This window comes from Lissotriton helveticus, chromosome 10, assembly GCF_964261635.1.
Source record: "Lissotriton helveticus chromosome 10, aLisHel1.1, whole genome shotgun sequence".
NCBI lineage: Eukaryota > Metazoa > Chordata > Amphibia > Caudata > Salamandridae > Lissotriton > Lissotriton helveticus.
In genome coordinates this window covers 193,432,213-193,449,273 of record NC_136071.1, presented here as the reverse complement: position 1 = coordinate 193,449,273, position 17,061 = coordinate 193,432,213, and the positions used below count along the sequence as shown (strand labels likewise).

The 17,061-nt window shown below is 46.9% G+C and overlaps 1 protein-coding gene across 1 annotated transcript in view; it reads right to left on the bottom strand.

Moving 5' to 3' along the window:
* The window catches only part of LOC144785111 (uromodulin-like), a 382,476-nt gene that overhangs the window by 7,079 nt on the left and 358,336 nt on the right, over positions 1 to 17,061 (bottom strand). Inside the window, exon 14 of the mRNA XM_078664207.1 lies at positions 526 to 591. Within this exon, the coding sequence (XP_078520333.1) occupies positions 526 to 591 (66 nt within the window). The remainder of the gene's footprint in view (positions 1 to 525; positions 592 to 17,061) is intronic.

The following is a 17,061-nucleotide window of genomic DNA, read 5'->3' as shown; positions in this document are numbered from 1 at the left end:
TTTTTCAAATACACACTTACAATTTAGAGGTTTTCACCAAGCAATCATGATACAGTGGCCCTGAAAGCATTTACATTTAATTATTATAATTGCTGCAACTATGTCTGTGGGGGGACCATTACTGAAATGCTAACTTTGCTGGTGGACCACCACAGGACCAATGGGCCTGGGGACTCCATCACCCTACTGTTTTGGTTTTATTAATTCAAAGTGTACATGAGCTTATTTACATTAAAATAAGGAATTCTCCTAAAATACTGGAACTTATTCTCTATTATTGCTATATAGTCATTTATTCACCAAAAAATTGAAAATGAAATACAATCTTCATCATTATCTCTTTCAGAAAACTTTCTGACATATAGATATCACAGTGTTGTATATTAGGACATCATTCCAAGACCCCTAGTAAACAAGGGAATTGGGATATAGATAACACTATGTTAGAATGAAAATGTAAACCTTCAAAAGGTTTACAAAGGGTAACAAATCGATTGAACTTCTAATCACCAAAGGTAAACTTACCATGAGAGACAGTCACTGCCTCAAAATTGGCTAAAGGCGCTGATGCAGATGGGCTTTGAACAAAGTCTAAAAAATAGAAATAAAAATTATTATCAACAGACATGACAGACCACAAAGAAAATGTAATCTATTCAACATATCAGTTCTCTCAGAAAGGAATTTAGTTTTCTCAAAGGAATGTTTAAAATCCAAGGTGGATTAAAGTAAATCGCTGGGATATGGAGTGAAAGGGGCCTGATTGTGAGCAGACGGATAAACTTCGATCTCTGTGTACACAACGCAGTGATTACAACTCCGAAGTTAAAAATTGTGCCATAAATACTGCAATGCATTTTTGTCCTAATGTGGGATATTTACAGCGTGGGCTAATTAGTGCACCCCCATAATTATGCCTTGAGAGATATTGGCAACAATAACCTGGAAACGTTTATCAAAGAGAAATATGATGTATAAATGTGGAATTTTGTGCGGTAAAGAGCAATTCTGCAAGTACTGCCCTATTTTCACAGCAAACCCCGCATTAGGAGGCATTTTCAGAACCCAGTAAAAGCACCACTCCCTAGCTTAACCAGGTGAAGTCGAGTTTCCCAATAGGTATAATGAGGCCCTCAATATCAAATGACCCAGAAATTCCAAAGAGGCCAGTATCAGGAGTTAAAGTCTCCATAAGAATGTTAGACTTTTCAGGAACACCACAGCTCTGTGATGTTTTACCTGAAAATTTCACCTCTGCACGCATATGAAGTCTCTGATTTTCACGTTATCCCCCAAAAACCATGATTATTGTTACTTATCCTCCCATGGAATTGCCAGAACGCACGGAAACGGTATGTTCTGAAGCATGGATATTAGAAGGATTAGTACAGGCCACTCGTATTGAGGGCCAACGTGTTCTACTATTAAGACTTCCCATTATATCATTTATGTTGAAATACATTTCACATTTTTTGGTGCAGTGCAAAGAAAGTTTTCTTAACAAGTTTGCTCTTCCATCTTTTAAGACATAAAGACAGTTATTAGCTCTGCACGGGTCATGAACAGGTGAAATAATTGGCTTTATTCATAGTACTTGGACTTGGCCCTTTCTGTCGGTTTATCCCAAAACTTTTGCCCTCTCCCTTCTGTTTGCTGAACCAGTTTTGTTGGCTTTTAGGACTGTGCGCACTTTACCACTGCTAACCTGTGCTAAAGTGATTGTGCTCTCTCCTTAAACAAAATAGAATTGGCCAAAATAATTTACTTGTAAGTCCCTAGTAAAGTGGTACTACATGTGCCCAAGGCTTGTGGAACTTTGTATACTCTGCCAGGAAAAGGACTGCTGTGCTTTTGAAATGTCTATCACTTTGCTGGATTGCTGCTCTGAAGGACTGCTGCTCTGCTGTGCTGCCCTGCTGCTTGATACCCGGATGAGAAGGACTGGACCTGCATCTGTTAAATCCAGAACCCCAGAGTGAATCCAAGGGCTATTTGGCTGGCCTCCTAACTACAGCCATAGGGTTAGAGGCTCCAACAACCTTAAACCCTGCATCTGGACTCTGCCATCTGTGAGTCCTACACTGCCAAGTAGTGTCACCTCAGTCTTAGACCCTTGGAAGTGGTCCCAAAGTTGCTTTGCCAGCCTCTCTGTGGATCCAGCAGAACTGATGCATCCCTGTACTGTACAGTGCAACCCAGAGCAGAACAGATGCATCGCCTCTGCTGCGAGTATTCTCTCAGCGCAAGGACTCCGCATTGACCTCACAGCCCGCATCAGAAGCGCTGCTGTGCAAAGCTTTCCCAACGCAGGCCCACGCATCACAAATCACTTGTTGATGTCAGCCTCAACGACCACGCAGATTCTCTCATCGCAGTCTTGCAGTTCCCAAGAACCAACGCATCACCTTGACTGCGCGACCCAACCTCTACGCCGGACTTAGCATTGCAAACCCTCATCAACTGGATTCTCGACGGTGATGCAGGACCTCGCATTGCAGCTTCTCAGCTCTCCAAAACAAATGCATTAGTCTGGCTGCATGACGCAGCTTCGACGTGGGCCCTTGCAATGTTCCGCAACTAGGGATTTAATGTATTCTGGTTCAGCGGGCCAAACTGGTCCTGTTAGCTGGCCCACACGCCATTGTGATGGAACTGAACGTGTGACTTTGTCTCTGTTTAACACAACCAGATATGCAGAGTTGGATATTTGCGCTTTTTGGTGCTGTTTTCACTTAAATCTTTGATATTGCATATCTCCTGCTATACTTATTGAATGATTGTCCTTTAAGTCTTGATTTATTTATTACATTTTGTGCTATTTTCTAAATTGGTGTGGGGTTTTTCTTGTGTTGTGTTTTTACTTTATTACTGTCTGAAGTGATGCATATATACTTTACACATTGCATCTAATTTAAGCCTTACTGCTCTGTGCGAATCTCCCTTAGGGTTGAGCACAGGTTACTTGGGGTCTTGCTTGTGCCTCTCCCTGACAAGGATTAATGTGGCTGCTTAAGTAGAGTTTCACCCCACTCAAACAGAAACCCATTTTTTAACATTGGTGATTAGCAGTGAGGGTTAGAACGTGTGTTTGTGCAGTGCTATACAGTAATTTAGTGTTAAAGACTAAAAATCCCAGATCAATAACCTGAGATCAATTAGACTGTTTTCCCCCTTACTGGACTTTTTTTGCATTTTAAAATTTCCAGTTATCCTCCCTGACTGTTTGTGCCTGGGAAGCCACCTCCAGAAATTGAATTTGAGCTCCTGAACCCGGAGAGCTACACTGTGGCTCAGCTCAAGGTGTTTTGTAAGAAGACGGGGCTGCCCGCTGAAAGGAGCACCAGAAAGGTGGAGCTCCGAAAAGGCTCAGAGAGCATGGGTAGATGCCCACCAGTTCTGAGTCACAACAGATGACCATAATGGAGAGGATGATGTGGAGGAGTCAGAGCAGGGCCTGGATGCCACCCCTGAGTTGTAGCATTCATCTGAGGGGAATGGCTTGATGCCCGAGTTGGAACTCCCTGCCAGTGCAGGAAGCAGTGTGTCTTCTAGAGGCCTATTCCCAGAGGAGCTGGCAGACAGGAAAGCAGAGTTCAGGCTGCAGATGGCCCAGTTGAAAATTGAAGCAAAACAAAAGAAGCCTGAAAGGGCCTTGGAAGAGAAGAGGCTGGCGATGGAGGCAGAGAAGAGGAAAATTGGTCAAGAGACAAGCCTCATTTAGTTGGAAATAAGAGCTTGGCAAGTAGAGCCAAGCAATATTGGTGGCAGGATACCTACAGTGCCCTCTGAATTCAAGACCATCCACATCCCTAAAGGCCTGGGGCCTTCCCTTGATGTGAGGGACAGCATTGGCAAGTGTTTGAAGCGTATGCAGTAGCTTTAGAGATGCATTGGATCCCTGAGGAGGAATGGGGGCTAGCCTCTGGAAGTATATCCCCAGTGAGGGGAGGGATGCCTTAGTGGCCCTAGAGAAGGGGAGAGGATAAGGTAACCCCCCCATAAAGGAAACCTTTTGTCCTGGGTGTATTTCATGGATATCGGTTGCAAGGCACTAGATGGTTGGGTGAAGGGCAGTGATGTAAAGGGTGATCAAGGGTTAGAAAGCTTAATTGTAAGAGAGTACATGTTTAGTCATTGTTTTGCAGATCTGCACCATAACCTAATTGTTAGTAAGCTCGCTAGTCCCAAGCTGCTTGCTAAGGAAGTGGACCACTGGCTCTACACCCCTGTCCATTAGAAGTTACCTGGTTGTGACCCCAAAAGGGGGTTCAGGTTACCCCATGAGAGTGAGGGGAACGTTCTAAGTGACCCAGACAAGCCCCAGAGTAAGGGAGAATGAAAGGGTTCTCACTCCCCTTAAGAGAATTAGGCATGAGGTTTAGGTCAGTGGTGACCCAGGGTGCTCCATTTCTATCCCCACTGCTTCTATTGTTCTCTACTAGGACACAAGCAGGGGGGGCTCTACAGGGATGAGTAATGTGATCTTAGGGGTAAGTAGTTCCCAGGGGCAGGAAGAAGACCATGCCCTAAGCTCCTATTGTTGGGAGGTGAAGTCCGAGGGTACACTAGTAATCCCTGAGAATGGGGTTGTCTCTTCTGCCAGGAAAAGGTGAATGAGGTCCCTGTCCTTTGAGGGACACCAAGACCAGTCGAATCTAGGCAGTGGAAGGTTGGTTTTCTCTGAGCAGTACACTGCCAGGTGTGCAGGGTAGCTCAAGTCCAGGGACGGATCATTGTCTGTGCCTTAGCCCTGGTATCTCTGGAATGGGATGAAAAGGTGGCCCAGAGAAGGGTCATAGTTAGTCCTCAGGTGCCCCTAGAATACATTCTATGGAATTAGTTATTGGTGTCAGGAGAGCTGGGAGGGGCAGATGACCTGGGCACCCTGAGACCTCTGGTTTCTGGAGTACTGCTGCCATAGAGAGGGTACAGGAGCTTGTTGGAACTGGTACTTTCTAATTGGCCAAGGTGATGCCCTTGCCAGGCAGAACCTACCACTCACATCAAGGATGGGTAATTGCACTCACTGTATAACCCGTGCTCACACTTTGGTAGCTTGGCCCTGAGCAGTCAGGCATATCAAAGAGGCAATGTGTAAAGCATTGGCACTGTAGTCACTCATAATATCTACACGAAGGGTCTGATTACAAGTTTGGTGGTGCGGGAGGGGAGCACCAAACCCATGTGCACACCACCCGCCAGATTATTTATTTTTTAGTCACTGGCCGACGGTTCTTTGGCGTTTCCACGGTGGTGCCTTTGAAATAGGCATCGCAGTGGGAACATAAAAGGAAGTACCTCCATGGCACGGACTGGTACAGTTCATGCCCTGCCGGCATTGTGGTACATGCACACAAAAGGGCCCAACATGTGTCTCCCTGCATGCACACCATGGCCCGGAGGCAACAGGGGGCCTATGTTTCCTCTCCACCACGGTTTTCATGAAGGAAGAACCGCTATGAAAACTGTGGTGGAGAGGAAACTCGTAACATGCTTGGCGGGATCGCGGTGTTCTTGTCAAGCAAATTGCAGCCTCAAGACAGCCATGCCACCTCTAAGGATCACCAGTCCATGGCGTTTGCAGCGGTGCAATTGCAGTCCAACTGCCCAACTTTTAATGGGGCGTGTGGATTGCCAAATCGGCGGTGGCTGGATCTCCACTGCCACGGCACCATGAAACGCCAGACCCATAATCAGGCCCTAAGCGTCACAAAGGTGACTTCACACGTGATGTTTGTAAATAACATTTGTATTCAACAAACACAATAATCCACACAACATGAACATCATATCCTTTTGGGCATAAATCACACTTTGAAATATTACTTGCCGTACTAGGCCCAACCCTGTTAAAATGACATCAGTAGTATGCACACTTGGGAAAGTGTCTATTCTACCCTCCAAGCACGCTTATGTCATGCAACACGTTGTCAAACTCTGACAATTCTTATAATTCAATACATGCAGTTATAGAGTGCACTTCAGGTCACAACAAAATCAGAAATATGTACATTCAAAGAATTAAAACACTTTTAAGCAGTACCGTGGGCTGAGGCCACACGGGTAAAACCAATGTCGAACGTATTGTTCTTCTGGCAAGAAATCAAAGTGTAAAGCAACACTGCTGGACAGTGTCGTCCGCAGACTTTCCCTCCCATGTACACAAACACACATTCACACTTTCTCAGCACTAATACAACGTGCAACGAATATCAGACAAGTCTGTATTGGATGCACTTGCACACATACACACACAGCACCGTATTGCAGTGCAACTGATATCTGGCAGGCCAATAGATAATACTTTGTAGACCCTGTAGCCCATGCCTCCCTCCACCCTCCAACTCACCCCAACTGCCCTACACCCACAGATCAGAGATAACTAGCCCTCCCCACAGATACTAGGTCACACGCAGCCAAAGTCACACTCAGTCAAGGTCCCAGGGAGGTAGGTATGGGTAGGTAGGAGGACTAATTAGGTTGCAGTCGTCAAATGGGGGTTTGGCCACCTGGTAGCTCTAGGGGTTTCTAGCTGGCTATGATGCAACAAAGCCAGGCAGAATCCACTGTTCTAGATAGGATGAGTTTGATACACTCGTGCGATAACCTGTGCTCACCCTTGGGTAGCTTGACAGAGAGCAGGCAGGCTTAACCTCAGAGTCAAGGTATAAAGTATTAGCACAACACCACCCTGGCAAAACACTAAGTACACTACAAAAAATACTCCACAACATACGTATAAAACACTGGTCTTTGTATTACAAACACATTGAAATCAAAATGACACATTGAATATAGGCTTTACAGTTATATGAAATTGTCAAACTCTCCCATTAGCAGCAGAACAACATGAACATATGTGTACCAGTCAAAGGTATTCACTTGCCCTGTTATCCCTTCAGCCTCATAAGTGAAATAACCCCATGTGTGTTCACGATCCATGCAATCCTTTCCACATCAACAACGACAGAAACATATATGCAGGCTATTCAGAGGTATTCCACTTTCCTGCTATCATATTAGCATAAAACATGACATTCCCAATATTGCATACCCCATACAGTTGTAATGATCAAGAAATCACAAGTGTTGACCACACCTCGGAACCCACACCTCGGGACCCAGCCCCTCAGCCACTCAAACCATGCCAGCCAATGAAACATGTTGCATCAGCTGGCGCATTTTAATTAGATCGTTGGGACCACCTAAAGCAGAAGGAAAAAGTTACTTGGTTTCATCCATCCAGATTAGCCCCTCAGGCACCCAGCAGCATCTTTACGAGTGCGGGATCACTATCCGCCCATAGGCTAAAGACTGTGACACCAGAAACTAGTGCGCTTCACTTTTGGAGAAAAGTTTCCCCTCTAGTGGAGGTGCGAGTTGCAGTTGCTCCAGGCAGCTAGCCAAGGGTGCGCATAAGGCACAACGACACGACTTGGGTCCAGGTACGATATTCTCAACAGAGTACCTTGTGGCGTGAGTCCAGCAAGAGGGAGGCAGCAACCTTGGACTGAGGCTGTGTACTGTCGGTCAGAGACAGTCTAGGCTTCCAGCTTGGGTCCCGTGGATTCAACAAACTACCCCCAACACCCCTCGGACATCACAGGCTATGAAGTGCGAGCTAGCACAGGACTTGGGTCCCTCAAACACAGCAAACTTCCCCAGCATTCCTCAAACTCCTCATGTTCCTGCACTCCCAGGTGGGCCACTTATCTTTACGAGCACAATCCTCTGCACCGTGTAATTTTTGCCTACATCAGGACAGTCCTTGTCCCAACCGATGAACATTTCCACACATTTTCCCCACACCTTGCATGGTGCTTACATTCTCCTGGAAATGGTGAGATCCTTTCTGACCCTGGAATCTTGTGGACAGGAGGCCAGACAACCGACCCTTGGAGAGTGCTTAGGGACCCGGGCCACAACAGTTGGCAATTAGCTACAGGCCAGCAACATCCAGGCAAAATTCACCAATTGATAGTCCCCTTCCTGAAGCATTACAAGTCCCAGGCCACCACAAGTCTACAGATAATCCAGTTGCAGTCCCTCCTGCCCCAATGGTTCCTCCCCTGCCGATTTCCCAGCATCACACCAGCGTAGTACGGTTCCAATTCCAAAAGCATCTCTAGCTCCTGAGGGCAGGTCCCCATGAGTTATACCTACAATGGCCTTTGAAGATGCGATAAGTTCACAAGGCCACCTTTGAAATGCACAGGCACTCTCTAAAATGTGTTCTGTTTGCCATCCTACCCTGGGAGGCTTGATCAGTATCTTTAGTGGGGCCAGAACCCTACCTCTCTGTAATGCAGGTACCACTTTCACCCACTCTTTTCTGTCTCTGGAAGGCCCCTCAGATTCAGAGGTCTGTTGTTTTCTTTGAGCCCCTAGTTTATGGCCACGTATCATGAATGCCCAAATTTATTTGTCCCCCCAGCATTCAGATGTGGATTGGAGACATGTCATCTCACAGGCACACAGAGCCCCGAGCATGGAAATGTCCACATTTCCCTTTCTGCTTAAGGCGAGGAGAGAACAATATTTGGAAGTAGATTTCACTGACAAAGATGATTAAGTGAACCCCTGAAGAAGGGCTATGGAAATCCCGAAATGCATTGGGAATATGCGTTCAACTACTGAGGATGATTTATGAATGCTTCATGCTCCAGAAAAAAGCCTGGATTGGCATATTTGTCGCATTAGAAACCTTTGGAATACATAAGGATCTCAGATGTGAAAGGATAAAAGAAATGAGTAACATGAAATTTTGGAGTACATGGATAACGTGGATTGCATTGAATGTGGATAACTGTGTGGCATCTATGTTATGAATCACAGATTATGCTGAGCGTCTGGCAATGGACTGTTACCTCAATCCAGTTCTGATGTGTTCACAAGCGAGTGGTACCAGAGCAGATCACGCTTCCAGGCTGCACAAGAAAGTTAAAATTATGTACAAAATTCTACAGTGAAATATTGTGCCCCTGACGAAGGGATAGTATCCAGAAATGCATTGGGACAGGATAACTTTCTTCTTTATTTTGTAACCTTGTTCAGTCTATCTAATCAGTGAACTGAATGTTTGAGCAAAAAAGAATCAACAAGGATCGTTTCCAATATATGTAAACACATTAACTGTGGAAAAACAGACAAAATATTAACTTCAATAAACTGCTTGAAAATCTTTAGCAATGTTCTTTTAATTAAGAGTACAAAGGCAGATGGATTTCTGCCAAAGGTAGTGCGGAAAGGGTCTAATGACGACAGTCACTAGTACACACTCACTTTCCCATAGTGGCATTTCCACATTAGTAATGTTGAATCTAATCGCACCACAGCAGAGGATTTGAAATTACTAACTCATTGATATCAAACACTATACTGACACTCTTCTGCACAAAAGAAACAGCTCAAAATTATTTCCACAGATCCCTCATGTCAATCAATGTGAAAAGCAGGCCCCACCATACCGAATACACCATTCAGTGCCATTCACTACCAGTGCATGTATTCACCAATCACCCATATGTATATGACAAGCACAGCGTTTTGGCACAGAATGGCAGTGGCAAAGCGCTCAAAGTCCTACACCAGCAAAACAAGGTCTAAACAGGAGGTCAGAAGTCTAAAGAGTCAGGAAAGACCACGTCAAAAGATGCCAGGTCTAATACAACCACTCGTGAAGTTCACATACAGGATGCGGAGCAGAGTGGTCAGAGGGTAATAGGTGATCACTCAAAAGGGTTCCACAATGAGCCTTCCAGCACCAGCCCAGTTCTGCGAAGCACAAAAGATGGGATCATGCAGTCTCCTGACCCACTTCTGATCATTCATAGAAGTGTTCCTTCAACCCTGTCAGACACTGTCCATACCCAGGATCAATCTGGGCAAGTATACCTGGCAGCACAATGCTGTAGGGCTCGGGTGAGGAGAGGGAAGTCGGTTTGCTGCAGTGAGGGCCCAAAAGGAACAATTGATGAATAGTTATAGAAGCAGGGGAGCCTCTCGGAAGAAAAAGGCATCCCATCAGGCACACATCGATCAGAGTAGCACCCAGTAGTTATACTGGAGTCTGCCTTTGAAGTTGGGGGCGGTTCAGAGGGTTTCCCTTTGAACCACAGAAGTCACCCTACATTTCAGTCCTGTCTGCCATGAGGCTGTGGAATGCAGATCAAAATGTTTAGTGGGGCCATTGTCTGTCTCCAGAGGGCAAGTGTCAAAACCTATTCCTATAATTTATACAGCCAGGCCCTCAAATGGCAGAAGTTTGTCATTCCAGTTGCATGCCCACTGTTTATAACTGTCACTCAGGAATGCAAGGATGTGCTCCTCCAGCCTCCTGTGTGGGATGGAGCCAAACTAAAAGGCACTCGAAGAATTTTAGAGCACAAAATGTCCACTTTCTAGAAGTGGCATTTCTAAGCTAGTAATGACAAAACCACTTTTACCACAGGAGAGGGTTTGTCTTTATGAATCCAATAATAGGAAACATTATGAGGATGCTTCACTGCAATCAACTATTACTGTCTGAAATTATTTCCACCATTCTCCCATGTTAACCTATGGAAAGAACAAACCTCGTAGGTAGGGAAAACACACATGGGTATTCTTCATTACCTGGGCAGGGTACACACATGTGTACCTGCCATGACTTTCACCTACCATGTGCTTTGCTCGTAAGGATTTACCCTAGAAGTGGCCCTAGTGGTAGTGAAAGACCCCTCAGAATAGGCTAGTGATTTAGTAAAGCCAGCCTGATCATTAGTGCAATAGCGCACACACCAGTCTACATTGGCAGGCTGGACTCAAGTTTAAAACCACCATAGGTGCCTGTGCGCAGACACCAGCCAGCAATGGTAGGCTTAAAACATGAATCAGTGGATTCCACAATACAGCTCTATTCAAAGACTGATAATATATGCAAATTCTGCCACCTAATGACACAGAACTACAGAAAGAAAAAAGTGAAGTACAATGCAGGAGGAGCCTGCCTTATGGTCGACGCAGATCATCTCACCGCCGCGACTTACCAGCCCTCCAGTCAGACCTTCCACTTTCGGTCTCTTCAATTGGACCAGGTACCATTTTCTTCAACATTTCTGCATACCACAAAGGGGCTGTAGTGCCAGCTCGTCCCTTCGTCTCACCTCAGCTTCACTCCTCCATGTCTTTATCAACAGCTCCACTAGCAAGCAGCACACCATTGGGCTCAGCGTCAGTCTTTCCCTCAACCACAGCTCCCTCAATCTCTGCTGAACAATTCACTGCTTCTCATAGTAATTTATTTACTTTGATGACTTTTGGTTGTTGCTTTAGTCATTTTGCTTTTATTTTGTTTATTATTATTTTGGTGGTTGGTCACTGCTCCTGTACTTAAAACAGCTTTAATGTGAATAGAAATACTGGGTTGTACCCAATGACATGGAAGCTAGCTGTGTTATGTGATGTCATCAGGGTGTCTTCCAATAACGTGCCAAAGGGCGGATGTAGCTTATATGCAGCATAGTATTTCTTTACACTTGTGCACTGCATGGGGAGGGTGATGCAGACCATCTTTGTGCGAGTTGAAGTGATTACCAGTGTTATTGTCACTTGTCCTGTGAGCCAAAGGAGTTCTATCCTATCAAGACTGGCAAGACTTTCTTTGGTTAGTAGAGAAATTGTGGGCGGGGTAAATGACAGGTTGACAGGTTGATGTGACCCGAGCAAGGTCTACGAGTGAGAAGAATTCTGCCCTATTGTGGTGGAGCTGGGCATTGTTCCCTCCACTGCAAATGCCGGGTGGTCAGTGGGTGGATTTACTCTCTGGTGGCTGCTTCAGCGCTGACTCTGAATTCTGTCAGTTTGTCTCAAGCTGTCATTGGCATTGTACAAGGACACAATGACACAAACGTTTTGACTAGGGGTGAGCGCCCAATGATAAACTCCACTCCACCAGCGGTGAGCAGAGGTTTGCCTTCCGCCTCGCTCCAAGCGAAGCAGGGAGCAACAAAACTCTGCAAACTCAGCCGGCGGAATGGAGTTTACCGCCCACCCCTAGCTGTGACCAGCATCGGTAATAACTGAACAACTGACCAAGTACAAAATCCAAGTAGAAGACATTACATTTGAAAGACCTTAATGAAGTTTATGATTGAAAAGGCTGGTATTGAAAAGAGTAGGACAGCAACTGAGGAACCTGTGACATAACTAGGAGCACCAAACTGAGCAGTTACAAGAGTAAAATTATATGGAGAATTTATTTAAATGCATAGCTTTAGTTTTTTGTCTGGGCAAGCCTTAAACTTCCAACATACACATATTCATTGTTCACCTGGGTAAAATTGTACTCCTGGAAATGGAAATCAGTTGCAGGTGCCTGCCACGTTGTCCTTGAAATGCGGGGGGTACCATAGGTACCCCCCATGTGCACCCCCTGTGCCCCCTGAGTCCCTGGGGGCCTGCAGGGAGACTCCGTGTTCCTTTCCGTAGCGGCATTGCCGCCACGGAAAGGCATTGTTGAATGCCCATTGTAATATGGCCGGTGGTGTCTGATAGGCACCGCCACCATATACAACCCTAAAAGCGGACCCCCCAACCATGTTAATATGGCGGGGGGTCTTTGCCGCAAGGATGGCGAGCGGATCGCCCCCGCCAGGCCTGCGGTGGCTACCGCCAGCCTGGCGGGGGCGATCCACCCGCCATCCTAATGGGCCCCCATATGTCTGGCCGAAGTAATAGCCAAAAAATGCAACCTTACATTTCAAAAAGAGCTCGTTGTGGGTGGGGGGGTCTAGAACTAGGGGGAGGGGCAGTTTGAGGTTTCTGGCCAGGTGGTGCATTATAACTTATCTCGTACAATGTCTATTATGCTCTTGTTCACTGTGGGTAGGATAATTTTGTTTTCGCTTGCTATGAATGACAGGCCCGCAGAAGCGGCTGAGACCAATTTGACGGGATGCCTGAATGCGCTGACGTGGAATGTCCGGGGTCTTAATGATTACAGAAAACTTACGAATGTTCTGAATTACTTATCCAGACACCATGTTGACCTTGCTTTAATTCAGGAGACACACTTGCCTGGGAACAGTTGTAGATTGCTATCTCGGGGGCTTAGAGGGCAGATTAACGCCGATGGCTTCACACCCCATGCTCGAGGGGTGCTCACTTGGGTGAACCCTAGGTCGGATTACTCTCTTAGTATTGTGGCAGCTGACCCAGAGGGAAGATATGTGATTTCCATGCTAGCTGGGAGGGGCCTGGAGGCGTTGGTAGTTAATGTGTATGGACCTAACTATGACAGCACTGAGTTTTATGTGCAATTAGCTAAACTGGCCTGGGAAACTCCCGGTCGTGCTGTGCTGTGGGGCGGGGACTTTAACATGACTAGGAACCCTGAGTTGGACCGTTCTAATGGTTCGGACAGGCGCCCGGCTAAAGCTGCTAGGGAACTGGATAGGATTCTTATTGGTGAGGACTTGGCGGATGTCTGGCGCAGTTTACACCCAGCACAGGGAGGGTACACTCATTACTCCGCATTTCACAATATACGCATTGATTATTGGCTGGCGTCTCCGGGGATGCTCTCTCGTGTTCGTAAGTGTCAAGTACTGCCCCGCACCCTCTCTGATCATTCTCCTATACTTCTGCTCATTTCGCTGCCGAGTAGGGCCCCTCCCCCATTTACATGGAGGATTCCGCCATTCTCCCTACTGGATCCGGTCGTCCGGGAGGAGCTGCACGAGGCAATTGAGACATTCTTTGACACCAATATAGGCACTGTGGACAGTTTTCAGACTGTCTGGGAGGCGTTTAAAGTTTATGTCAGAGGTGTGGTCATGAGTAAGCACTCCGGTATACTTCGCTCGATACGCCAGAGGCTTTTGAGTCTGGAGAGGCGGCTAGCGGAATGCGAGGGTCGTCTCCTGACAGGGGACGATACACACACATTAGAGGAAATGAAGAGACTGCTGTCGGAATATCATGAAGAGGCGAACATGGAGGTTAAGCATCTGGGGAAGTACGCTATAGCGCGCACCTACGGGGAACAAGACAGACCGGGGAGGGTCCTGGCAAACATAGTTAAACAACAGAAGAGGAAGGTGACGATCGCTGCGGTTAGATCACGGGAGGGGTCACTCATAGTTGACTCGGATGGGATAGCGCAGCGATTTCAAGAATATTATACGGACCTGTATGCGTCGCGTTTGTTGAGTACGGAGGAGGTAAAGGAATATCTGGATTACATCAATCTCCCGTTCCTCACAAACACGCAGAGGGAGTTCCTGATGCACCCCATTGAATTAGACGAGATACGTGATGCGCTGGGCGGAATGAAGACAGGTAGTGCACCGGGCGCGGACGGCTTAACAGTCGAGTTTTATCAAATATATCTTGAACTTCTGCTACCGTAACTATCAGAATTGTTTACAGACATGATTGAATCCGGGCAGATGCCAAGTTCAATGAGGGAGGCGCTCATTGTCGCCATTCCCAAGCCAGATAAGCTGACAGATGAGTGCAGCGCTTACAGACCATTGTCCCTTCTCAATGTGGACACTACAATTTACGCCAAGGTGCTAGCTACCCTCCTAGCCCTACTAACGCCTGATCTGGTAGCCCCGGAGCAAGTGGGGTTTGTTATGGGTAGAAATCTCACCTACAATTTACAAACCGTTTTCGGGGCAATTCAACACACGAGACCAACCTCGAAGGCGATGGCAGTGTTTTTAGATATGGAAAAGGCCTTCGACTCTATCGAGTGGCCTTTCATGAGGGCTGTACTCACGAGACTTGGGCTCGGTCCCATATTCTTGCAAATGATCTCGGTGCTCTATAATAATCCGTCTGCCCGTATCAGAATTGGTAGCACTGTCACCGACCCTATCAAGGTGCGCAGGGGCACCCGACAAGGATATGTCGGGTATGCGTTAGTAGCGGAGCCACTGGCATGTGCAATGTGTGAATACCACTCGCATCGTGAACTTAGCTTCCCTACATATAAATTAGTGATTACGACATATGCAGATGACACGCTGCTATATATACGTGACCCGGAGACTAATCTTGTTCCGCTGCTGCGCGAAGTGGTGCGGTTTGAGGCCCTCTCGGAGTTGAAGGTAAATTGGGATAAGTCAATAGCAATCCCTCTCACGGCCGCCACGGAGCACTTCGAGATGGAATACCCTCTGCGGTGGACCAAGGATTCAGTGTGCTATTTGGGGATACGCCTACATACCGACGCTGAAATGGTCTTCAGGGAGAACTATGGCAGGGCTATGGATAGAATGGAAGACAGCGTAGATAAATGGATCGGGTTACCTCTCTCCCTCCTTGGTAGGATCTCGATAATGAAAATTATCATATTGCCCAGGTTATTGTTTTTGTTCACAAATGTACCTATGGTCCTACCTCAGTGTTTTTTTACGCAACTTACGTCGCTGATGATCAAACTTGCATGGGCTGGTAAACAGGCTAGGGTTCAGTGGAAGGTGTTGGTCCTACCGAACCAGCTAGGTGGCCTTGTTGCCCCTGACTTCGAATTATACTACCGAGTTGCGCAGGGGGCACACCTGCATCAGTGGATACACGACAGGGAGCAGGCACCATATATTAAACAGGCAAGGCTTTTTGCCGCTCCATCGCCGCTGCCAGCGGCCGCCTATGACTCTGTGGGCAGACGCACAGGATTGCTAGATTCTCTGAATTCACCCAGACATGCCTGGCATGTAATTCTGCAGTACCATACGGGCGTGCTATTCTTTGCCCCGCTGATGCCCGTCGAATGGATGGTATGGTTGGCCCCATGCAGAGACAGAGGCGTTATTGAGGCACTCAGGGCCCCAGGTATACGCACGGCTGGAGATATGTTCAAGGGCGGGGCCCTAAAAACGGTGAGGGATATCAAAACACCGGAGGTGCAGCCTACGGTGCTGCAGCGTTATCAATACCACAGAGTCAGAGAGGCGTGGCTCGAACAGCTTGGTGACGATCTGCTGGAGCCCCCTGAACTATTAGAACTCTCTTATGTTATTAAAACGGAAAAGCCGAAAAAACTGGTATCTACTCTCTATAAGATAACTATGACGGAAAGGGCGGCCGGATATAACAAGGTGCAGCTGGGATGGCAACCTGACTTGAGTGCACAAATATCTGATGCAACGTGGCAGTACTGCTGCTCCAGCACTAGGTTAGTCTCCCTGAACGGCAGACACAGGCTGGTACACTTCAAGTTTCTCAACAGGGTTTACCACACACCGGAAAGGCTGCACAGGTTTGGATTACGGGATAGTGCGTCTTGCGATAGATGCGGTGCTCCGGACGCCGGGTTTCTTCACCTTGCTTGGGAGTGCCCGGGGATACAGCTTTACTGGGAGACGGTGGTGCGAGAACTGGGTAATGTTGTACAGGGTGAGATTGCCCCGTCCCTGCTGCTTGCACTGCTCGGCTACTCCAAACCGTTACCTAAAGCGCAGCGCAGGATAGTAGATCTGGGGTTGCTCTTGGCTTAGAGACGGCTGGCTATGTGCTGGATGAGGGGACCCCTGCCTCCATTTGAGCAATGGCTGAGTGATTTAACATACTGCTCCACACAATAAGAAGTTTACAGCGAACTCTTACTCCCCAGAAATAGGCCTAAGAACTTCTGGGGTTTATTCTTTGACTATAGACGTAGGCGAGATGCAGAGGCCTCAAGTATTGCAGAAGAGTTAGACAATCATGGGGCTGTAGAGAGTGAGGGAGTGGGCTGAGTGGGTTTCACGCCATACACAAGAAGTCCTCCCAAGCGTCACGTACATCTACAGTGGGTCTGACGCTGATGGGCCGAGTAGTAGTATTGATCCAGATAGGACACGCAACACAGTGACACATGTATGCATAGGTTGCACAGCACCACTGGCCGGTTAAGTTTTTCCTTGTTTGTTTTTCTGTTTTGTTACATAAAAAGCAGTGTATTATTTTTGTTTGCTAATATAAGAGACACAGTTATATTGCATTTGCATGGTGGGTTCCACTAATTTATGCCGCCCGACCTCCGCGATGTGGGCTGAATGGCTGTGTATGATCATTTGCACTTGGCACACT